The 25774-nt window shown below is 42.6% G+C and overlaps 1 protein-coding gene across 1 annotated transcript in view; it reads right to left on the reverse strand.

Moving 5' to 3' along the window:
• The window catches only part of Ttc29 (tetratricopeptide repeat domain 29), a 211576-nt gene extending 190532 nt beyond the window's left edge, over nucleotides 1-21044 (reverse strand). The window contains 4 exon segments of the mRNA NM_001013890.1: nucleotides 13934-14017; nucleotides 15805-15902; nucleotides 20283-20321; nucleotides 20918-21044. Coding sequence (NP_001013912.1) covers nucleotides 13934-14017; nucleotides 15805-15896 — 176 coding nt within the window. The 5' untranslated portion in view covers nucleotides 15897-15902; nucleotides 20283-20321; nucleotides 20918-21044.
• Nucleotides 21045-25774: the final 4730 nt, after the last annotated feature.

Here is a 25774-nt window from a genome sequence, read left to right on the forward strand (position 1 = left end):
GCGTTTTGATATTCCATATTATGACATTTCTTCTAGTGAGGTGATGACATTTGTCATGAAAACTAAACAGGGCCTCCTCTCTTCAGACCTTCTTCTCTCCCTCAGCTGTCTCTCCCTCCGTCCCCCTCTCCCCCGGTACTCTGCTGGCCATACCATTGTTCCTTCTTTCTTTCTTCCTTTTCCTTTTGAAAAACTGAGTTCATTTATGAAGTTAGGCTCATTTAAGCACTGTTGTCTTATATTTTTGGATGAGAAAAAAAAAACCTATGTTAAGTTGAGTAAAGAGACATGCTACATCCGATCTTTCAAGGGCAGCTGCGGATCTCATTTTTGAGTTCTACCTCACCAATGCATGGCTTTCATTAGCGTCCTTTTACCTTCTTCTACACGAATGGTAAGTTCAGGGTGTATTTTCCCTGTCGAATTTAAGGACAGAGTTATAAGGCACGTGGAGAAAACCTTCCTATTTTGTGCTCGTTGATTTTCCTTACAAAGAGATGAGTGAGTATCAGAGATAGAGGTGAACGCTCCTCAGACGCCATGCATGAGGGACCAAACTTCCAGAAAGCAGTGGAAACAGCAATGATGAAAACCACAGACCCTGATCATTCTGAGCTCTGCCGAGACAGCTCTGCCTAGACATCATGTTGGCCTTATCGAGGCTAACATGAATACTTAGAAAATTGCTAGTTAGGGCTAACAATATTTAAAATTAAGTTCTGTATTAACAAGAGTGTTGTAAAACAAGGAGGAGGTATTTTTGAGAATATAAAACAATGCCGAACTCAAAACTAAAACAAAACCTCCGTAAAATAGATAGCAGGCAGGGAGCGAGCTCGTCGGTCGCCTCTTTCCAGTTTCCGTCCAGCACTGAGCACGCTAACAGAGCAGGCACCAAGCCTCCGCAGCATGATCAACAGGAACAGAACAGAGTTCAAGCAGAGAAACAACGAACCGAGCGGAAGAGCAGAGGTTTATGAATGGATTGATTGCTGAGAAATAGGGCAGGTAGGGAAAAATGCACCAGATGCCACAGCCTCAAAATGTAGAAAATCAACAGGGCAATGGGGTGAAATTGATATGAATTTACTCTCAGAAACTTACAGAAAAGGTAAAAGAAAAATTCCGTGGCTATCGCATACCCGGGTGGAGGGAGTAGCAGACTAAGCAAGCTGGCGAGTGGATCCCAATAGCTATGTCTGCCAACTGTCCAGCCAATTAATGTAGAATATGCATGAGTTTCTAAAACATATAAGATTGCCTTTATAAAAATTTCCAGCTACACTGGAAATTTCATGAGCTGATATCATGCACGGCGTATCATCTGAGCAAAGGTTCCCTCCTCAAACCCTCATCTCCACTGAACGAAAGCAACAGAAAGCAAACACACAGAAACCATGCACCTGCAAATGCATAAATAAATCTCTAATTTATTCACAGCTTCAAAGCGAAACCCTTTATGGACACTTGACATATTTGGGGTTTTAAAGATGCCCAAACATCACATCCCTGTGAAGCTAGCATCCTCAGGTCAGAAGGAAGCTTCCCACAGGAGCGAAAATAAAAAGAGTAGCCGTTCTGAGCGAGGAAGGGGCTCTCAACTCGGTGTGACAGAACAAAATCTAAGGAAACAGACACAATGAAATGAGCCCAAAGACAGAGCAAAAGAGAACACATCAAGAGTAAACTGAAAGATAATAGAATAGAGGGAGGGGGGGTCTCACAAAACAAACAGCTGCTTAGATAAAAGACAGAAGTCGCTGCGAACCTCATCAGGAATGAGGCAGGAGCACAAAAGCGGATGCAGCTGAGCACAGCAGCCACCCAGCGCTAATTACAGCAACAGCCATAGCCTTTCATGTACAGATGCTGCTCGCAACGCTTGGCATGTAATTATCCGATTTAAACCTCCCAATGTTTTCTATAAAATTGTAGGGCAGGAAAAGAAAGATTACAGGTTAACCCTATGATTTAGATGAAAATGCACACACACACACACACACACACACACAGAGAGACAGAGAGAGAGACAGAGAGAGAGACAGAGAGAGAGACAGAGACAGAGACAGACAGAGACAGAGACAGAGACACAGAGACACAGACAGAGACACAGACAGAGACACAGACAGAGACACAGAGACACAGAGAGACACAGAGAGAGTGAGGAAATTAGAGCCACATCATGTAAGTAGGTTTTACCCCAGAATTGAAGGATATAGTCCAGTATTAGAAAATCTAGTAACTTTATTATCCTCTCAGCAAAATTTATGATCACCTCAGGAAAAAAATAGAAAATTATTTTAAAATGTTAAGAGCCCATAATGTCTAAAAAAAAAGGAGAAATAAGGAAACTTTTGGTTGGCAATGTGTTTCTATTAAACACACATGGGGAGAAACCCTTCACATTTTGCAGTAGGCTGGAGAAGCCTCGAGTCAGGTATATGGAGGAATGTTGCTGTCATTACACCCACTTAACTCTGCTGAAAAGCACAGTTCCCGTTGGTGTGGGGCTCAAGACTTTAATGATATCATCTCTTGTAGAATAACATTTAAATTTGGTGCAGTCCTCACTGAAACCCAATGATATTTTCCTAACTCTTGACAAGATAATTTTAAAATCTGTACTAAATAGCGATATGCAAGGAAAGCATTCGGAACAAAGGGGGCACTTCTACAACTGTACCCACGAAGAGGGCCGTGGTACCAACCTCAGGGCAGGCCAACACACCGGTAGCACCGTGCTCAGAAGTGTGTGGGGCATCAGAAAGCACATGTGAGAACCTGACATTGAATGTAAGAGCTACTGCAGTTTGGGGAAAGACTTGGGGACAATTGATTTATTTGCAGATTTTGAAGACTGTTTCTTAACATTGGTGTCTTGCACACACAGGTAACGCTGCATATGCTATAGTACCCTTCTGCACTTAAAAGTGTACTCCAGACACTTAAATCAGTTTCTAATCACCTCCTTGTCCATTATGCATGATAGGTTTATAGTAATGTGATCACCAGTATCTTCCAATGCGTAAGCCTCTCCCTTGGTAGAGTGACTTTGTGGACACTTTGTGAAGTTTGGACTTCAGCGTTAGGAACTGTTTATTAGCTTGAACGGTACTCACTGTTTTCTTCAAGTCTGTATCTTCCCATTCCACTTGTGTGGCCATGTATGAGGGGAGGGTAGGGAGGGTCCAGAAAGGTTACATGTGTGCACATGTGCACCTGTGTGTGCATATGTGTGTATACATATGTACATGTACATATGTATATGTGAGTTTGTGTGTGCATGTGTGTAAGGACATGTGTAAGTACATAGGTATGTGCATGTGAGTGTATGTGTGTAAATGTGTATGTGAGTGTGTATGTGTGCATGAGTGTGAGACTGCCAATGACTGTGTGTGCGCGCATGTGTGTGTCTGTGTGTGTGTCAGTGTGTGTATGTGTGTGTGACTGTGTGTGTGCATGAGTGTGAGACTGCCCGTGACTGTGTGTGTGCATGAGTGTGAGACTGCCCGTGACTGTGTGTGTGCATGTGTGTGTGTCTGTGTGTGTGTGAGTGTGTGACTGTGTGTGTGCATGAGTGTGAGACTGCCTGTGACTGTGTGTGTGCATGTGTGTGTGAGTGTGTGACTGTGTGTGTGCATGAGTGTGAGACTGCAGGTGACTGTGTGTGTGACTGTGTGAGTGTGTCCGTGTGTGTGTATGTCAGAGTGTGTGAGTGTGTGTGTGTGTGACTGTGTGTGTATGAGAGTTCGACTGCATGTGACTGTGTGTGTGTGTGTGTGTGTGTGTGTGTGTGTGTGTGTGTGTGTGTGTGTGTTTGAAGGTTGTCAGCTTTGGCATCAGCGTTAAATGACTTTTGGTTGATGATCTACTTGGCTGTCCCATCCTGCCGATTCTTGTTCTTCTTGACTTATTGTAATATTTCTTTCTCTGTGCTAATTTGGAATCTCATCTTGGTATTTTTTAGTTTTATAGAAAGCAAGCTCAGCGTACTGGTTTGTCACTATTAACATAATCCTATAAGTACTCTGAGCCCAGCCTTCCCGTCACTAAACCCGTTTTCCAGATGAATAGGCTGAGTTACCGGAGGTTAGAAGTAAGTGATCCAAAACCAGCCAGTGCTTTGTGAGTCTAAAACTGGAAATCAAGTACAGAGATTCTTGCTCTGAAATCTGTGCTCCGCTCCGCTAAGCCTGGCAACCTCCACTGTTGAGCCTCACTGAGTACAGTGCTCTCTCTTCTATTTTATGGTTCCCTCTTTTTATTTTTAAAATGCTGGCTGTGATCCCCAAACTAATGGGTCATAACCACTACTCTCTAATGGGTCACAATCTATAGTTTATTAAATATTAATGCTTGGGGAAATAAAGCTCATGTTTATGATGGTCCACAGTTATTCAGAGAGCAGCAACAGGAGCTTGCAATTCTACTGTGTGGGTGAGAGTAGGGCAAAGGATGCCTCACACAGCGAGAAACAGGTAAACCAAGGCTGGAGGAAGGAGGAAAAGAGGCTTATCTGGTGCACGAGGCATGAGAGGGGATGGGGGGATGCCAGGTGCCGGGCTAGAGAGGTGGTGGGCAGTCACTGCTTCACCCCACCTGTGAGCTGTGCTCCTCATCACTACCAAAGCTGCACAGAGAAACAACACAGCCCTCTCCAGCCCCAAGAGGAAAAGGAAAGGGTGGAGGGGATTACAGCACAGTGGCAAGTTTACCTGAGAGAACTGAGCCACTTAAGAACAAAGAGGAACCAAGGCACAGTCTGGGGAAGAGCGGCAGTGCCCTTAAGATGGGGGATGAGAAGGATGCTGACTTGGTAAAGATTCCGGGAACTCCAGAGTCAGGATGGCATGGGGGAGCAAAGGTGTGTGGCACCGCTGGAATGACAAGATCCAAGGTCAGTCAGTTCCTGTGCCATGCCTGGGTAGCCTTGGTCAAGTAACTGAATACCTCTGTACTTTCATTCATGGTTGTAAACAGAACTGACAGGTATTTTTCTCAGGATTAAAAGAATACAGATAACATACGTGAAAACATCTGGATCATTTTAAGTGATCATTATAGTTCTTATTTAAAAAACATTCAGAATGGGAAGGGAGGGAATTTTACTGGAAAAGGTGGGCATGTGCATAGGTAAAACCACCTGAGTAATGGGGACATTTGTTGTGTACCTAATGTATACTGCATCTTGTTGGAGGAACTGGGGACTCGGCTGGGAATAAGACGGAGCTCCAGCTGCTCAGGTTGGTTCCAAAGAGTCGCCGCCTAATTTTTCCTTTATTCATCCTTACATCCATTCTGTCGCCATCTCCAATCATCCCATCTCCTTAAATTCAATCGTTTAAATTTAGAATTTAATGTTCTAAATCAGACCATGTGTTATAATTTCCTGTATAATTCTTTGTATGATTACCCACACTGGTCAGGCCACTCTCAACTCTTACCCGGGACTGCTCCAGAGTTGGGCGCACACAGTGCAGGCAGTCTGGAGCTCAAATTAAAACAAAGCCATCTCATGTCATTTCCTTGTACAAAAGTATTCCAAAAATGTTTCCAACATATTTAGAATAAGGGTTAGGCCCCTCAGAAATTATTCTAAGTCATATCTGCTCCCTCAAAAACAGCACAAATGGAATGAGAAAAAACAAATCCCACACAAAAGAAAAGGGGAAGGATTCTTTCTCGTTGATCACCTAAAAATTTTGGAAGATACTATAGTGATTAATTAGTTAATTAATTAATGACTAAATGCATATATAATTAATTCACTTTAATTAATTCAAGGACATTTTATTAAGTTTAATTAATTTAAGGGCCGAGGGCATCAACATTGGTGAATTTTCAAACAATAAAATTTTCAATACCAAAAGCTAAAGCGAAACAAATACTAATAAGTGGAAAGCATTATTGCCATTTCCTAAGCCATATGACTCTTCTCCTGTCTCAGGGACCAGGGAAGGTGAGCAGAGCAAACTCCTGTCACTAACTCCTTACTCCATGATGATGTAATGCAATCACATTGAAAATGGCGTCTCCAATGCCCAGTCAATTCTCACCTTGCCAGTGAATTGCTAGATACCTTGGCCTTGCAGTGATGGCTAATCCTTCTGGGACTGACTCTGTGAATTGATACTTCATTGCTTTTGATAATATAAATAGGAAAAACAGGCTTCTGTGGAAAACACTTTCAAGCTTATTCAATTAAAACCCTTCTGATTTCATCTAATTTCTAATTTGACTGTTTGGTCCAGCAATGGATTTGCCTTCTTCCTTTTTCCGGATAGTAACATAGCACAAGCCATTTCTTGAGCATTTTTTTAAAAGGCATGTTACCTCTGTGTAGATGTTGGTTAGCCTAACACTGATACCTTAATCAGTGGACTGTTAAATTTTGCCTGGGCATGAGGATCATGAAGAAAAAGATGTAATTTGCCTTTTCTGTGTTTTCTGAGTGTGTTTAATTTTAAGATACTTGTTAATCTGAAGAAGATGGTCAAAGTAGATGATTTTTGCCTAGTGGTATGTAGAAAATAAATGCTATTGATTAAAGCACAAGTCTGAGAATTCATATGCATGTACCAACACACAACGTATACACAATTACAAACATGTATTATACGTGTGTGTGTGTGTGTTTTGATAATTATCCTCCAGATCAGGAGAAATTGGGGCGTTTCTAAATAACCTAATTAAAAACTGGAGAAAATATTGCCTTAAAATTTCTTCTCCTTATCTCTTTAAGCATATCATAAAATATTCTTGCTTCAAAAAAACATTTATTGTTGTACTTTTTACTCTATAGGGTAGAGAATCCCACTATTGCACTGACTAGGGAAGACCTTGATCTAGATATTTCTGTGGAGACTCTGGAGTATGCCAGAGTATCCTCATGAGCTTACAGTCTGGGTTGCTTTAAGCACTGAGACATTCCGTGGTTAATATGATACCACATCCACTTTCCAATATAAAATACAGCAAACATGTAGGCCAGGAGAATGGTAGTGCTACAATATCAATATTTTAGGGATTGGTTTTAACCATAATGGAAATCTAAAAGGTTCTGAATAGTTTCAAGTCTCCCCTGTTCTAATACTGGCAGAATACAATATCAAAGACGAACATGATAACACCATCATATAACCATTCACCCAGCAACTGACTACGTTGGAAGTTTTAATTTGCCAACTCCCTTAGAGAGTTTATTATTTTACAGCAGCGAACAGCGTTTAAAAGGGGAAACAAGATGATTTCACACTGGCAGACAATGAACAGAGCAGAGGACGAACACATCTGGGGGAGTTTAAATTCCCACAGCATGCTCGGAACTGTTAGATCCGGAGTAAACATCTGCTCACTCCACCTGCCTAGAGCGCCTGGCCACTGTGCAAACTCAACTTCTGGATTTGTTGGTTACCTGATTGGTGGGCAACCGGCAAATGTGAAAGACACATCTAATAGAAGGTTCCAGAAGAAAACCTATTCCTCAGTGCAATGCTAATTTATTTTAATCCAGTAGGAGTTACACAACTCAGAAGAAAGAAGATCGAGGCTATAAAATATGTGGTGTTTGTTGTTTGTTTGTTTGTTTGTTTGTTTGTTTGTTTTACGCTGTTCCTTCATCAAACTGGGATTTACCAGTTATCCAACTGGTTGGCCTGTGAGCTCCGGGGACTCTTTTGTTTTCCTTGCTGGGAGTGCAGTTGCTTGGGGACACATCCAGCTTTTACCCGGGTGTTGGGGTTCTGAACTCAGCTCCATGTGCTTATGCACCAAAGCACTTTACCAGCTGAGCCATGTCCACAGCCCTGGTTCTTGGTTTTGTTACAGCCCAAACAAAGTTGCTGGATGTGACAGTCCTCCTCCTTGCTCAGGCTCAAAGACAGATAGATCCCTTCAAAGAAAGCAGGGTCTCGGGTTGGGGATTTAGCTCAGCGGTAGAGCACTTGCCTAGCAAGCACAAGGCCCTGGGTTCGGTCCCCAGCTCCGAAAAAAAAAAAAAAAAAAAAAAAAAAAAAAAGAAAGAAAGCAGGGTCTCAGAGACGTACACAGGTCTAAACCTTCTTTACTCACACACGGGGATTTGGGGTTTGAAACAGAAACTATTATGGAGCAGGTTAACATTATCTGTCCCCAAAGTGATTTTGCTCATCTGTATCTCCACATACATTGTTACAAAAACTGCCACCAGAAAATTTTATTTGATTCTGTAAGTGACACTTTTATTACTTAGTTTCTTAGAGTAATTAAGATATTATAATGAGTGATATTTTAAGTGCTTTTTAGAAAAAAACAATAATGCATTCTGATAATATACAGAATTAAAAACCCAAAGTGTGCCAAGAGTTGTGATTCAACAATTTTCAACATATCGTGTAGACCTATGAAGTAAAGTCGAATCACTGTCAAATGCGAATGTATCTTATTTTGATATTGTAATGTTTAAGATATAGCAAAAGGCACACTTAAAAATTAATGAGGTAGGGACTGGGACAACAGCTTAGCAAGAGGAGTACTTGTTGCTCTTGCAGGGAAGCCATGTTTAGCTCTCAGAACCCACAGTGGGTTCACAATCACCCTAAGTCCAGGTTCACGGGATTCAAAGTCACGGTGCTCTCTTTTGGTGCCCATAGGCACCTGCAAATGCATGCTCGTCCATAATTCATACACAGAGACATGTACATTAAAAACAGCTGGGTATGGTAGTGGGTGCCTTGAGAAACAGAGGCAGATCAGTCAAGAGTCACCCTCCCCTTCAGAGGCGCGTTCAAGACCAGCCTGGACTATAAGAGGCCCAGTCTCAAGAACTAGGTGTTAAGAACTAGGTGCCTTCATGATGCTGGGAGGTGCTGCACGGGCTGTTGGGGGAGAAGGCCATCAAGGGTCTTACCCAGCTGACAGCCCTGTGGTTTACAGCATCAATCTGTCAAGCAAAACAGTGCGATGGGAACAGCCAGCCTCTGACTGGTAGGTGGTGTGGTCTGTCCCACAAGCTGGAATGTATTCCTGGTACTGCACACCTAGTTAAAAACCTGTGGCTGAGGTTGTCTTAGTCCCTGGGAGTAAGCTTAATACTGTTGATTAGCTAATTGTCATGGTCTCGAGCTACTTAAATAGTTGTGATTATCCCTATTAGACAAGTGCTACTTTAGTCAGAGAAGCTCCTCTATGCAACGAGTATTAGTGGATGCAGGGACAAACAGCTGCTCAAGGTGCTGTGGATAAGCAATAGTTAAATGGTCAACCCTAAACGAGACATGTGTATGCTCCCTAGCTAGTCCATGAAGCTAACACGGCAGAGGTGGGGCGGAAAGAGCTTAAGAGCCAGAGAAGAAGGGGGAGGGGGAGGGGGAGGGGAAGGGGGAGGGGAGGGGGATGGAGGGAAGGGAGGGGGGAGGGGAGGGGGAGGGGGAGGAGGAGGGGGAAGGGGAGGTTGTGGGCATAGTCACCCATCACCTCACAGCAGCTATGGTTGCTTGCAATTGATCAATATAGGCCTAGCAACAGTCAATCATGGGAGAGTTTAAAGTACTCTACCCTTTCCCAATGGCTATTGGTGAATTCTGGGGGAGGGACAGTCATTGTCTTCAGCTGTATACCCACTGAGAAGCCACCAGGCTCCAGCGATAGTTCCAAAGCCACTGTCACACAGATGATCCTGGTTAAACTCGGCAACTCTCAAACAAAAGAGCAGCAGCAGCAGCAGCAGCAGCAGCAGCAGCAGCAGCAGCACAGACAACGCGGCCGTGAGTGTAAGGATGGAGAGGATGAGAGGAAGGGGGTGGGTACTGAGCGATAACCATCGTTAGAATGCACATGATACATGTACGGTATCGTCAGGGAACAAACTCAATAAAGGCTAAACAAATACTCAAATTCCTTCTGTACATAAAGATTAGATAAAGCCTGGGGTCTTTGCCTTTGAGCTCTTACCCATTCCCAAGCAAAGCAAAACAGGTGGCATGGAGCCCACTACTGGGTTTCTGCAGTAACGACTGCATTCACTTGTCCTGCTTGAGTATTATTTAAATTGTACTGGGGAATGGGAAAGAGTTCCCAAGGATGGGCACATTCAAAGTGACAAACTTCAGGACAAGAAGGAGCATTGGCCATGAGGCCAAGCTGCAGGAATATATGGTTGGAGAAGCCAGCAAAGCCACAGCCACACCCAGCTTCAGGCCTGCTGCATTTATATGCATCATAAAAGCAATGGGCTCCTCTTCAGAAAGCTGTAGAGAGAAGAGTGTCTCAATCCTTTATTATTATTATTATTATTATTATTATTATTATTATTATTACTGTTGTTGTTGTTATTGTTGTTAGAGTTTCACTCTGCAGCTAGATTTGGCAGAGTACCCAGGAGTACTCCGGAGTGGAAGAGTAACTAGATGGTGCTGGAGACTGGAGGGAGGCCACAGAGAGCAGTACTGGGGCTCAGGATCGATTTTCACCTTGCATCTGATAGAGTACATGGGGCAGGGCCAAGGGAAAGGCTGCCTTGGGGAAAGACCATAGGGAGACCCCTGGAGTGGGTCGCAGGAGAGGAATATCATGGAAACAAGAACCAGCTTCAAGTTGCTGCAGCCTTGTGATGTGTATCTTTTGTTTTAAGTAGGCCCATCAAGAGGCAGTTCAATGTAAAAGTCTTGGAGCCTGGTAAGCTTGATGCTGGTTTTGCCATTGTGATGACCATGAGATCACCCTAATCCTTATGGCTGAGGGTGGATCCTGTTGAGACAACAGCTGGAGAGGGTTGCCTAGGACAGCACCCTCAGTTTTCTTTCCAATGAGAATTTGAGAACAGATGTCATCATCAATGGAGGTGATGATAATACATCATCATCATCACCATCATCACCATCATCAACATCATCACCATCACCATCACCATCACTGTCACTGATGCAATGTAGCCTAGAGGACAACCATCCAAGACTTAGCAAAAGCCACAAGAATGAAACAAAAGTGCCCCACTGACAGATACAGCTCAAAGGAAGCATGGTGGAGGAAAAGGAGAAATGTCAGTAAGCCCAGCCACTGCAAATGCATTGGGAAAATGTGAGATAGCACTTGTAGGACTTCAGAAGACCAGAAACACTAAAGGAGGTTTAAATACAAGTGCCACGTGCTGATTCCATGCAGACTGGGAACTTGATGACGCATGCCTGAAGGAGAGAGCTGAGAGGGAGTTAGGTGGAAGGGGAGAGGGGTACTTAGACCAGAAGTAAGGCTGTCCTTCCCTACCCATCACGATCTGGAAAACCACAGTACACATTTACGTGCAAATTGGTTGCTATTCGAAGCAGGACCAAACATCACAGGCTATTTGGAGACCCATGATAAGAAGTCATTTGGAGACAAGACAAAGAACATGAGCAAATTATGAGATGCTAAACGTAGTGTGTATTAAGTGTCTTAGTGAGTACGGACAAATATTTTAGCATCTTGAGTAAATGCAAATATTTTAGCATCCTATTGAAGAATATGGCAGCAGAGAGGAGGATTTGAGGTGTATCTTAATCTACCCACTTGAAAATTAGATTTGTGAGCCACTGCACTTTAAACCCTGTATGCCATTATCAGTGACTTACTGGTCAGATCCCTTCAGTATGCTAACCATATGTGTGTTGGTGTATGTATGAATGTATGTATGTATGTATGTATGTATGTATGTATGTATGTATGTATGCATGCATGCATGTACATATTCCTTGAATTTTTCACCCAGCCATCTCTGTCTTTTCTGCTTTAGCCTTGGTCTCTTGCCTGCACCTCACAGTACTTCAGTACTTGTCCATTCCATATCTGTTGCATATAGGTCTTAATATCTCAAATACATGTTAAGACGTTGGGATAGGATCAAGTACCTTACAGTAAAATATCACTGTCTCTCCCGGTGTGGAAAAATCTCATATTAGATTTAAGGTAAGTAATTGGTACCTACTTGTTGACCAATTTATCTTTTTGGAGTTGAATGACTAATAAGATGCTTTATGTAGCAATTCCTCAGCTAATAGAATATGCACAATTCCTCTTGGCACCTGCTGGGCATTTCTGGGGGATGCTGAAATCGTTCATCAATTTTCTCCTTTATGTGTTATTCAATTAGTTTGTCTAGGGTGCAATCTAGAATAAGCATCAATCAAAAGCATAATAGCAAGTTGTGTGTGCGCTCTCTCTATGTGTGTGCTGTCTTTACACTAGTGGTTTGCATCTGGGTCTCACAGAAAGGGCTCTTGTCCAGATAAGCATTAGATTCTCCAGTCATGCTCGTGGTGTGCTTTAAGATTGCAATATGAAAGACTCAGAATTTCTCAGTGCAGTTACTGTTTTCTGTAACACAGTGATGAACTTGAAATCAATTTGATGGAAAAAATCATATTGCTGCTATAGTTAGCATAGTCTTGAACACTTCAATTGAATAGTCTGCACTGGGTGCTTTGGTGCCCAGAGTTTCTAGTTTATTGGTCTTTACAAAGTGTACATTTAATTCTGAACACTTAAGTGCAACTAAGCTATTTGCATATAATTATACTTAAGTCATAAAGCAAATACCACTTACATATATTTCTTATAATTAATAACCATGCTATCATACAATAATGATCATTCACTTTATACAACAGGTTACCACGGCAAGTTAATGAGTTATCAATCCAAATAACATTTGATCAAACATCCCAACTACTTCGTGGAAATAAGTAACATTAATTATTACAATTTTTAAGGGTTTCTTGATAGGGTCTCAAGGTAGCCCAGGCACTCCTCCAGTTCTTGATGTAGCAAAGAATGACCTCAAACTCTTGACCCTCCTGCCTTGGTCTTCTGGGTGCTGGGATTAACAGGCACCATACCCCCAGTCCACTTGCTATAAAATGCTATCATTCTATCCTGGAACTTGTGAAAAGATGAACTACTTTGTTTGCCTATACAATGCACGCATGAGGATAGATCAAATCAGACACAATGAGAGGTACTGAGACCTAAATATTACACGGTATGCAGCCTGGGATGCAAGCATCATTAGGCGTGTTTCCTAATTAGCATTAGGTGATTTGCTATTGGATTCATTCTCTTCTTTTGCTACTGCTTTCCTTTCTGTATTTGCAGAGTCCACTCGGTTTAGATGCCCCTCTTCCATGCTCAGGGTGATTCACAGTGGTTTTGTTTTCTCTCCACGCAGGGATATTGTTGTTTCTTAGCTGTGCTATTGGATTCTCTAAAAATATTTACACTAACGATGACAGTGGATATTTATGAATTCGGGGCGATGTATGTACCCATGGAGATTTCCTAAAGAGTAAGCCTGTACACAAGCAACCTTAAGCCTCTACAGCCTCTACTCTGGATGTAGAGAATAGGTATAAATAAGACATAATTTCTATCCTTGTAACAGACATGGAATTTTTTCATACTGCCATTCATCCTACAGATTAAATTCTACTTGGTGATGAAATAGCAGACAACTTAGAAGTATTTTTACATTTGACAATGAACTGGAATCCATTGATATCTTTAAGTGTTCTTGGACAGAGAGAACAAAATACACCACTGAGAACTATTTTTTCATTGTTTTAACTATCAAGAAAAAATACACATATCTTTCTTTAAAAACTCTGCTCTTCTCCACAGAGGCAACATTCTCTAAAATGGAGATTAATAAGCAATTAATGGCTCGGACTTAACTCAATAATTGCAAATGTGCTAGTATAATATCTTGATAAATATAAGAATTTTGAGAGTCCAAAAATTAAAGACTTTGATGTGTGTAAGATCAATAGACGTGACTTATCACTATTTAATATCAGTTTTAATTTTTAAATGCCATGTTCCAGTGGAAAAAAGTTTACTGCTCGGGAAAATTGAAATTCCAAGAAAGAATCCAGACAAAAGAAACAAACTTTATATTAAAGTGCCATTAAGAGGCCACACTTACGCAGCAACCTCTTCTTTCGACAGCCCTTTGATATTCTGCTCCAGGTAATAATCTATGTCATCTTTCTCTTTGATCAACTGGGCCCTAAATGGGATAGAAAGAAATAATATAGTACCGTCTGACCAAGTTGAAAAGCTCCCAAACACACAGAATGATACCAGGAGTGAAGACACATTCAGTAGACAGGGGTGTCCGGGGTGAGCACTCCGCTACAGCTGTACCCGTACAGTTTTTGGATCATTTCTAAATAACTTGAAAGGCAAAAGACAGGGAAGAGTAATGTGTTGACAATGTATGGCCACAGGTGGCAGGCTGTCCTACTGTCTTCCAGGTCACTCACAGAGCTGGAGAACTCTGCTTGCCTTGTTTTTTGGTAGAGGACCTGGAGTCAAGGACAGCTGTGCAATTCAAATGTATCAAACGTGCTTACTCCAAACATTATTAAAGTTTCCCCTGGAATGCTGTTGAAAAGGTTAGTTTTTTCTCAATTGTTCCATTGTTTTGTTTTTCAGATGACTCGCTCTGCAGCCCAGAGGCAGGCCCTGTCAATTACAGGTGTGCCTCACTGTGTCCTACTAAAATCCTGCTTGTGTTTTTTTATTTTTCCTCAAATCATGCATGGATCTCAAATTATTGAGATGCAAGATGCAAAAAAATTAAAACAGATTTTATTGAAAAATGGGTTCATACTAATATCCTCTCTGTTTGCAAAATTAAATACAGATTAAGTTCCCAGAATCCTGTGCACATGGCACTAAACATCTCTAAATATTCTTGTTTTTACTTACAGAATACTTAAGGAATGATTGTAAAAACTTTCACCCCAGATAGTAATAATAAAGATATTTTCTTTAACAACATTCTTTTCAAAAAACCCATCTGTTCTTAGGGAAGTGACGATCAGTTGTGTTTGCTGCTCATTTCGAAAAGAATATGTGATCTTAATCGGGGCAAAAAGACAAATCAAGTTTTTCGGGCCTTGTAAGTATTTCAAAAATTAAAGAACATACACATGTATGAGTGCATGTGCACGAATGGCGCACTTATCAAAAGCTAAGGGAATAAACCCTTACTCGCAGCTAAGAAGGTTTGCATTGGTGGTGTTATGCATTTACTTTGGTCCAGGGGCTTCAGTCTTTCCAGACTAAAAATGCAAGACAAGAACAAAGAAGTCTCGTAATAATCTGACCGCTATACTTTACAGGAATTGACATAAATGCACAAAAGAAACTAGCCCAAAGTACATATGCGAATTATTTCTAGTCATAAGCAATATGTGTATTCCTGAAAGTCAATTCACTGGCAACTTCAAAGTATCTCGGTACTGTTAATATTTGCAAATATAAATGCATCAATTTCTTGTTCTGGATTCTGTGACAACTCCAGTAGCTTGGTAGCCAGGTCAGGAGCAGCAGCTATGTGGAGGAATTTTCAGGTTCCATTGTCATTTTACAAGCTAAGACTTGCCTGCCAAGCTATCCCAGTAGGAAGCATGCATCCTACTAAGAGCATAGCCCCCCAAAACAGAAGTCAGTCAGGGTTTGAGACTTTGTGAGCTGAAAGCAATATATATATGCTCCGTCTTAAAGATTCTCCTTTAGTCTTTCTGTGCATATTTTTAAAAAATCTTGGAGTTCTATAAAAATTATAAAATAGATTCATAGGAAACAAAAAAATTAAATGACAACCAGTTTGGTAAATAAATAAATTGGTTATACTTAAGTGAGTCTCACAAAGCCTTTCAAAACAGTGAATTTGAATATTTGACTGTAACAATGCTATTTCTTTCCTTTCCACAACTGCAGTCTTTTAGAGTGCTGCTGACGCCAGTGGCTGCAGAACTGTACTCTGTAGGAAGCAGGGCTGCATACCTTGGGATTGATTTTGAAGAACATGGAAGCTTCTGCCTGGCTAAGACTGCAAGCTTTGTACGAGTCATGGAGAGTGGGGGAAAGGTGGCCATTGGGGGCTGCAAAATATAAGCAGAAATGATGGTTATGAAAGGATAAATCTTCAAAGACTCGTTGAAGATAATATATCATTAGCAATGTCCTGGGTATTGTCTGAGGTGAGGGTGTCTCTATATTCTTCAGGTTCTGTCGCTCATCTCTTCTACTGTGTGTCTTTTGGACAACTGTCTGAGTCTCTACACCAGAGTCATTTAGGAGAAAATACATTAAATGCACTGATGGTTCAACTTTGTTAATAGATTTACCTGAGAAGCTCAAGTAACCCCGCTAGGGAGAGAGCTAATCTCCATTTATTTATCAGGTGGCAGGGGCTGACAGAGCTATCTTCCAGAGCACATGTATGTAGTATGGTCATATATCTTGGGTTTTCTCATTGTATAGCAACCCCAGGTTTTCTCAGGATCAACAAAGGGCAAGTATTTGAATGAACTGTCAAGAAACTGAGCCTCTCTTAGGTCTTATCCTGTCGTGATAAGTCTGTCCCCACACAAGGCTTGTGAATACAGAACCATCTGCCTGAGGGAGATTTACACAGTGACACCTGAAGAAGAGAATTCTGGGTAGGAGAGATGATGGTAGCCTTTTTCTGAAATGCATTGTGTCATGAGTGTTAGCATTGAGAAAGGAGAGTTAACAAAGTTATTAAAACTATGTCTCCCCCAAAAGCAAGGTGGATCTTGGTACCTGAAGGACTTAGAGAAAGGGTGTCTATGATGACAAGGCTGTCAGCTGCAAGAGTCCACCTTTTACCTAAGTAAGGAGACATTGAAAAGGCCGAATGTTCCTGACACCATCACTGCTGTGCACACCAGCTTTAACTCCTCCCTTCCTCAGCGACCCGAAAGGCTGCCTCTAAGTTTCAAATCACTTGTCACCCACATTTTATATGTGTGTGATCTGAAGTAAAACCATCAACTCAGGTCCCAGTAGTCAACAGATTATTCACGGAGCCACTGCTTTGTGGCTGGCACTGTCCTAGGTGCTGAAGACACACTAGCAAAAAAGACGAAGATCTCTGACCTCATGAACTCTCCACTATGGGAGTGGATGCTCAGAAAAGTAGACCACAGTTACATAAGCAAAATAAACAGAACAGCGTATGGTGATTTAAAAAAAAAGACCTCATAAAAGAAATACAACATGAAGGTTAAGCAACAGTGGAGGGCACATGGCACAAGGAGACGATGAAATTAAAATTAGAGAGGCACAGTCTTGAAGCTACTGTAGAAACTCTAGCGTTTTCCTGATTGACATGATACTCTTTCTACTATAGGTCTTCCAGATACCATGATCCACCCTGGTTCCTTTGGGGTGACACAATTTCAGCTTCACTTTGAAAGGTTTGCCCTGATTCTTTTGAGATTATGCCACAGGGAAAGGAATGCCAGGCTGCAGAAGGGCTACTGTTGAGGCATCTGTGAAATCTGGCAGGAGAGGTAGGTGGGAGGAGACATAGTCAGACCTGAGACAGAGCCATTTACAGACAGTGGAGTACTAAGATACCCAAGGGCCTGGGGTATGTGGGGGAGACACCAAAACTTCAGAGGAAGTCTTGTGAAAGTCAGTATTGATAGGTTTGGTCTCATGTTTCTAAGAACAATTATCACATTAGACTAAAGCATTTTTGCATAATTAAAGAGATAATTTAAATACAGATTAGTATTTTATTTCTGATACATTAGAATCCTATTACCCTGTTTATGCAGACACGATTAACTGCATGAATCATAAAGAAACATATTCTCTGCTTTTATAGCATGTGTATATTGTCTGCACATAGCCACACAGTTAAAGCACACAGTCTGAATAGAAAGTAGTTTTTATTTCTGCAGAATAAGCAACAGAAGTGAATGGTAATTACAAGGGGTAACTTCATAATAAAATAACTTTGTAACTCAAAAAGACTTAATTTTTTTCTGATCAAATGTTATATCAAGTCAGTTTATCTGGATGTCCAAAATTTATTAACTCAAAGTCTTAAACATAACATGTGTTAAGAAACTTTGACTAACAGAGGACAATCGTCATGGATGTGCTTAAAGGAACACCAAACGGCTCCCCAAACCCACCTTCCAGAAGCTTACTCTAGAATTCGTGAAGCCATCATTACAGGGTGTACAGCATTACAGAGTACAGTGGAATGAATTCAGGTGTAACCCCTCACCTATCTTCCGCTAATGGCTTTCTAAGGGGAATGAAGACAATGAGAGATGCTACACCCTCCATTCAGCATGCCCTGTGTCCCACGAGTGAATACATCCTGAGGCCCCATTCTGCTTTCCAGGGCATAACAGGATGGGCCCTGGAGCCAAGAGCAGCTGTAGATACACTAGGGAGCTTCTCACATATCAGGCAGACTTAGTTACATGCAGGCTATGGGGCAGTGTCACGAGTTCTGATATGGCCTGCTTAATCCACGCTGCCACCCCTCAGAGTGGGCCTTCTGGTACGTTATACGAAAACAAGTGGGCTAGCTGAATTTTTCCAGAAAATGTAAGCACGTAATGAAATCAAACGCTAAGGGTATACTTAGAAAAGAACGTGTCTTCTTTGTCACACAGATCAACTGCGATTTTTTTTTTTCAAATTGTAAGTCAACGTTTCCCACCATTAAAGTTTCAGCTGCCAGCTTCTTCATTTTGCTCTCCTCTGATCTGAGAGCATGAGCAGCGGGAACACCTTTACTCTTAAATTTAGTTTAATGTAAGTACTGTAAGCCCTGCTGGCAAGCCTCAAGGCACAAACTCTGAATGAGGGGTGGTCAGAGCTGAATTATAAAGTGGGGAAAAAGTTATTAACTGCATGCTGGAAAAACGTCACTCAACCCATCTGCACCGGGAAGTTGAAGCTAAGCATTAGGGTGGATGTCTAGCGGGCTCTCTCCTTGTTCCCCACCCACATCCTACCTTGCCTATGATTGCTAAGCAAAGGTATTTTGTTTCCCATAATCAATGTGTGGCCACCACTTCGTCTATTTATACAATAAAAGTATGTAGTTTGAATTACATGCTTCATGTGGACTTTGAAATACACTCAATATTCAGTGTCATCTTGCACCAAATTATCTTCCCAAGTAAGCGTCCTCCCTCTGATGCCTTCTAAGTTTGGGCTTATGTATGTTTTTATTAAAGCAGGTGGCAGCTACATTCTCACAAGTAACAAGCATTCTCACAGGCAGCTGGGGAAGTAGTGGGAGAAAAAGCCAGTGTGTGAAGGAAGCTCTCATTTCAGAGTTTTGTTCTGTTTGTAAAGCCTCATGTTCACTGTTAACATGACTTGAGTCAATTTTCCCATGATTCCCAGTCCTTGGTGTTCTAACCTCAACTCAGCAATAAGGAATTTAGTCCATTCCTGCTGTGCACTATCTGACCTAGGCCAGCAGCAAAATGGAAGCCATCCTCAACCCTTGGCCATCAGGGTGTACCCCAACTCATCCCTACAGAAGAAAGCTGCAGGAAGGCAGTTAGTTGCTCAGTGAGGGAGAGGGAGGGTGCCTCTCAGGCTGGTACCAAAATGTGCTTAGCCCCTGGAACCCAGGCTGAAGCAGTGTGCTAGGGAGGACCCAGGGGACATTTCCCCCCTCCCTTCCAATGCCAGCAAATGGGCAGTGCTACATGTGGCTGAGGCAAAGATCAAAAGGCCGCCTGGAGCCATTCCACAGTTGGTATTCAGAAAAGATTTGGCACATCCTTTGATCTGCTGGTTGGCACTCACATCAGCTACAGTTACAGCCTCTGAGTTTGGGCCCCACGTACAAAGAGAAATGAGAATGGGGAAGCAGGGGATAAAGGTTTGAGAGTTCTGGGTCAGGCTGCATAGGTCCCATGGTGGGAGTTCACATTTCTGGCCCCCAAGTGAAACTCTTCAAAGAGTAACCCTTCTGTACACTCCCCCTTGACATGTCCCCAACAGGAACCACAAAAGGAGAGCAGGTGACTGTGTCCTTCACAGTGGCAGTTTAGAGAGGGGCTGTGTCCCTTATATTTCCAGGTCCAATCACTGTGACAGTGAAAGCCGAAACGAGAGAAAGCCAACAGACCCAGCAAACTGATTATTGTGCATCACTGAGAAATTTGAAATGAGTATGATTTCCCCACCGATGGCACAAAGTCATTTTTTTTAAAGTCATTTTTATGATTAGGAAGATGAAGGGAACCACAGGATACATTTAGTCAGCTTTTCTTACAAGATCGAAAAACAAGTTTACATAAATAAGTTTGAAATTTGGGGCACTCCCAGCATGTCGCGGTGGACAGCTGGATGGGTTTCAAGATAAATAGTAATCACACATTTCCCACCACCCAACATTTAGTAGTGAGTAAGTCAAAACATCAAGTAGGGAAAGCCTTAGAAGGTAAGACGCATTTCATCCAACTTACATTTGCAGATAATCGACTGCTTTGGGCTCTCAGACTCCTCTGAAAAATCAGTAAGAAAAAAGCAACAGCAAAGAAAAGAGAGAAAAAATTAAAAAGTGCTTAGTGTCAGAATTCCTCTGTGCTCCCCAAGTTAAGAAACAAGACTTACTCAGACCAGAGGATATATAACAGTATTGTGTACCGAGCATACAGCATTTATTTAAATGAACTACAAAGTAAAACGTCCCAGTCAGACACTGGGAAACTAATCGCTAATTCAACAGAATGCCCCCAAACACCTGAAACTCCAATACGGCTCAGGATAGTTCTTTCTCTGACATTTGTGAGCATCAGCTGTTAATGACAGCTGAAAACGGAGAATGCCTTCTTTCTCTCCTGTTTCCACCTACCTCTGAGCAGGTCTGCTGTACCTATATACATTTTTTTCTTGACGGACCAGGTAGTCTAAGGGGGCAAGAAGAGCACCTTCTGCTCCTCTGGGGAGGGGATTGATTTTGGGGGGTGAGTGGAGAGGGAGGGCCCTTTCTCTCAGGAAGCTGAGGCCCAGGTAATGGAGGAAGGGGTTCTTGGGAAGGAAAAGCAGCCCACTCTCCGGGGAGCCGACCAGGTCCTGTCTCCAGCCTTGCCCCACAAACCTCAGAAAACTGGCTCTGGGACTGTGGTTCTGTGTCCCCTGACTAAGCTCCTGCAGGCGGTGGGTGCTGGACAGGATACTCTCATCCAAGGTTGGTGCCCTGGCTGGGTGCAGACGCCGAGAGCGTCTCCAGGGAAACAGAGAGGGCACGGCGGGACAGATGGAGGCGGAGTTAGGCTAAAATGGGCTTTGGGATTGGTCAGCTTCAAGACTCTTCAAGCGTGGGGGCGGTGCTTGTAAGGGGGCGGGGGTTGTTGATGAATGGGCGTAGTCTGCTAGAAGATCTGGTTCCTCCAGTAGGCCCGCCAGAGAAATTCCCACAATCCAGAAGTTTCTGAATGCCCCTGAGTTGTTACCTTTAGGGTGCCGCTTTTCCTCAAGTATTTTTTAGTATTTCCGTGCATTCAGTTATTTCTCATGAACATGCAATTGATCATTGTGACTACCTGTAGCCAGCGCCACCTCTGGTTTACACCAAGAGAGCCTCATCTGTTCTCATGAATTCATTTTGTAGCTTTCAAAACCATCTTTAAAGTAACTCCATTTGACCCGTGTGGATTCTCTCCCAGAGTCTGCTCTCTGCCGATTTTCTGCACGGGTGATTTGTGAGTTCTATTTGCTGTCGTCTCACAGGTAAAGACCTCTGAGTCAGAGGTTCAGAAAACTCTATCCTGCCTGTGTGATTTGTTCTTCCAGCTTACCGTCCCTAGCTCACTGGAAAGTCTATGACTGGTCCTCCTGCTGAACACGACGTTCTTTAGAGATAGATTTTTGCAAATGATAGAAAACCCAAACTTAAAAATAAAGGGGGAAACAGTTTCCTCCACGTAAAGCTTTCGGGCTTCAGACACCCTTTCTCAAGGGACTTGGGAATCTACCAAAAGCATTGATGACTTAAGGACATGCCTATCTTTATCCACATAAAATTAATCTCGCCTTATTCTTTTCACTTATAGATGTCTTTACTATGAGCCCATCTTCCCTGAAAGTGTCAGCTATGTGTGTGTTTTTGTCTTTCCTTTTCCTTGTCTAATTTCCTGCAATAGCATGAGGACAGGGGTGTGGTGTGTATTCACACAGGTTTTGAACTAACTGAATGAATGACAGGACAGACAGAAAGTCCTCCAGTTGATTCTCTCTCCCCCATCTAGAACTCAAAGGGGGAAGGGGAGCAGATACAGACAAGCACTTCAAGCTGCTACTGTCTGGCTACATCCAGAGCGTCTTCTGATCTGGGTCCTGAAGATGGGTATTTAGGACAAAACTCCCTTCAAATGCAAACTTGAATCCTCCAGTGGATGCCACTTCATTCTAGCCACTCCCCATATTAGGTCTTAGTGTGGTTTTAACACCCTACTCATCAGTTCCAATAGGAAGTTTTTCCGGAATCTTATTGTTTTGTCTCAGGTATTTTATTGAATGTGTCCCCCTGCAACACTGAAGGAAGAATAGTCTATACACTTTAAGTTCTTTCGGGGATGACATTGTCTGACTTTCCCCTACAACCATTGGTAAAGTGTATACCCTTGATACTTAGAAAGTTTCCCTTTTCATTTGCTGGTCCCGGCTTTCATGATGAGACCCCACACACCCAGTTCCTTTTCCCTCCTGTGTAGGTGATCTCCTAAGAAGATCCACATTGTCTATGTCAATCACAAGTCTTAGTTGCTAAAACATCAAAGCCATTTCTGAATTATGCTATGTGCTGTCCCAAGTCAGCCTTGAGTTCTGCTCTGTACTACTGTCACAGAGGCCTGGACTGAAAGGACCGCCACTGGGACGTGCCTTGCCACCAGGGAGTGCCTTGCCTGTGGAGAGAGATGATAATGGAAGGAAATTGCCCATTGGCCTCAAAGGCTTCATCTGGAATAAAAGCAACAGCTCTCTCTCTCATCTTCTATTGGCTACAACTCACATGTTCCTGCTCAACTATAAGAAAGAAGGAAGTTGTCACCTTACCATTTGTTTTAGAGAGAAAACAAGCACCTGCAAATGACAGGTGAGATAGTCACAGTGGCTCTCTTCAGTGAGACCTTTTGTAGCTGAAGCTTCCCGGGAATTCCTGATCCTCCATAGTACAGGGTGTATAGGTATGCTTCCTCAGAGCAGGTAATTCTGTTTTATGCTTTTTGTCTAGACAGTTCATTAGGTTCTTGAGGAAGAGCCCTTCAGTTGACATCTTGCATATCCTTCCTTTCATTTACATAACGGCAAGCTATTACTTTACTAGTAGTTTTCTTTGAAATATTTTCTTCTACGATTCTGATTATTAATATTGAGCCCCTGATTTGAATTTTTAACCCCTAACAAATACATTTTTTCATTTTCATTCTTTTTATCATTTGTTTTATTTTATTTTTTTATTATCTTGAGTATTTCTTATATACATTTCAAGTGTTATTCCCTTTCCCGGTTTCCGGACAGACATCACCCTCCCCCCTCCCCTTCCTTGTGGGTGTTCCCCTCCCAAACCTCCCCCCATTGCCACCCTCCCCGCATAGTCTAGTTCACTGGGGGTTCAGTCTTAGCAGGACCCAGGGCTTCCCCTTCCACTGGTGCTCTTACTAGGATATTCATTGCTACCTATGGGGACAGAGTCCAGGGTCAGTCCATGTATAGTCTTTAGGTAGTGGCTTAGTCCCTGGAAGCTCTGGTTGCTTGACATTGTTGTACTTTTGGGGTCTCGAGCACCTTCAAGCTCTTCCAGTTCTTTCTCTGATTCCTTCAACGGGGGACCTATTCTCAGTTCAGTGGTTTGCTGCTGGCATTCGCCTTTTTATCATTTGTTATATATTATCTGTAAAGTTTTTGAAAATATTACTTGTCAGCTCCTTATTAATGTTCTTGTATATGGAAAGAAGCCTCTCTTCTATTACTAGATTTATTTTCACAATGTTGTGTGCGTGTGTGTGTATGTGTGTGTGTGAGTGTGTGTGTGTGTGAGTGTGTGCATGTGTGTGTGTGTATGTGTGTGTGCATGTGTGTGCATGTGTGCACATGTGTGTGTGCATGTGTGTGCATGTGTGTGCATGTGTGTGTATGTGTGTGTGCATGTGTGTGTGCATGTGTGTGCATGTGTGTGTGAGTGTGTGCATGTGTGTGTATGTGTGTGTGCATATGTGTGTGCATATGTGTGTGCATGTGTGTGTGCATATGTGTGTGCATGTATGCATGTGTGTGTGTGTGCACGTAGCGGTAAGAGAACAGCTTGGGTGAGTTTGCTTTCTCTTCTTCCATTTTGTGAGGCCCAAAGTTCCTTGGGCTTTGAGATAAGTGGCCATCTTGCTGGGTCAGGATAGGCTTCTAGTTGGAGGTGCTGGCCCCATGGAGCGTTGTACATGCTAAATACACACTTCACCACTGAGCACTGTCGCCACTGTTTTTTAGTACATTCTTTTTCATGAACAGAATTTCTCCTCAATTATCACTGAATATATCATATTTTAAGACTATAATTGTTTTCTATAAATTGTGTTTGCCTACAGGAAAGTTTTCTTTGTTCAATGTTGACATTTTCACATAGCCTGCTATGCTTGGCTGCCACTGTACTTATTAGTAGGTTTGGCTTTGGGTAACAGAAATCAACAATAAGAAACCTGGACCATCAGTCTGAGGTTCCCAGCATCCAGCATCTGTTTTACAACTTAACTGGTTGTGGAGCCCATTGTCGAGGAAGTCTTCCACAACCCAGCCACAGCATCTGCGGAATCTGAGGAATACACACACAGGAGAACAGCATCGTCAAGCCAAGAGGAACCACACATCACTGCTTTATCCCACCATCCAGGGCTTCAGCACTTGCCACTTCAAGCCTCAAGGACAGGTAGGGAATGTCAGCCATATTTGAATATCCACATGCAGAGACAAAGAGTTAGGGTTGGTAGCTACGGCAAAGAGGAAAGAGTGGATGATGGGAGTCTGGGCATCAAAGCTCCTGGTACTCGCCATCCTAGGAATTAGCTGCAACTATGGTACAACTCACCTATTTTCTGGATGGGATTAGTTTCCCCAAAGTTTTCTCTGGTTACAGTAGGCACTTCTTTTAGAGGACTACCTCTCAAGCTGTGCCCACTGAAGGGACATTGGCCAGCTCAAGCATGACAAAATGGCTCCAGTAGGCCTCATCCTTCTCTCCCACCCCTTCTGCCTTGCTGAAAACTATTAGATTACATGCATTCCTGAGGTGAACCTCCAGGGTCCATTTCCTTATTTGGCTACTTCCTCCTCCTGAGACTGTCAAGGTCCAGCTATCAAAGTATTGATGTCAACCAACCAAAAGCTCCCTTTGGTTTACCTAATTAACATGACAAATTAAAGTAAGCACTTCACCATAGCACAGGGTTTCCCCTTTAACCTATATAAACTACCATTTGTGTATGGGTCCCCACTGTCTCCTTTCTAGCCAGAGGCAGCCTCTGTTGTGCTGAGAACTTGGTCTTTGCATGTCCTGAGCCGATGCTGATCCTTTTTACCCACTACACTAGAGTTAACAAGAGATCTATCCAGATGTGTCGACAGGGAGATCTGGAGTACACACACTTTCCTGACAGTTCATTTGGTGTTGTCCAAAACAGATATGTAATTTAAAGTCTACTTCCTGCTCTGTATCGAAAGGAGAGGCAGGCCAATAGAATGCAGACTAGCTGGACACTGTACTGTGCTCAGGTCTATGTTTTCCCCGTGTTCAGGCCTCCTCCACCTGCTTCATCTTCTTCACCTGCAGACGCACAGCAGTGACATCAGGGGTTGGGTTGGGAGGCGTGGCTTGGTTTGCCAGGCCCATCCTCCTGCCTGCTTTCTTCTGCTTCTGCCCCAGGGCCTCTAAGCTCTCACAGCCATTGGCATTTTCTGCTCTGTT

The sequence above is a fragment of the Rattus norvegicus genome, chromosome 19, assembly GCF_021556685.1.
Source record: "Rattus norvegicus strain SHRSP/BbbUtx chromosome 19, alternate assembly SHRSP_T2T, whole genome shotgun sequence".
In the NCBI taxonomy this organism is placed as follows: domain Eukaryota; kingdom Metazoa; phylum Chordata; class Mammalia; order Rodentia; family Muridae; genus Rattus; species Rattus norvegicus.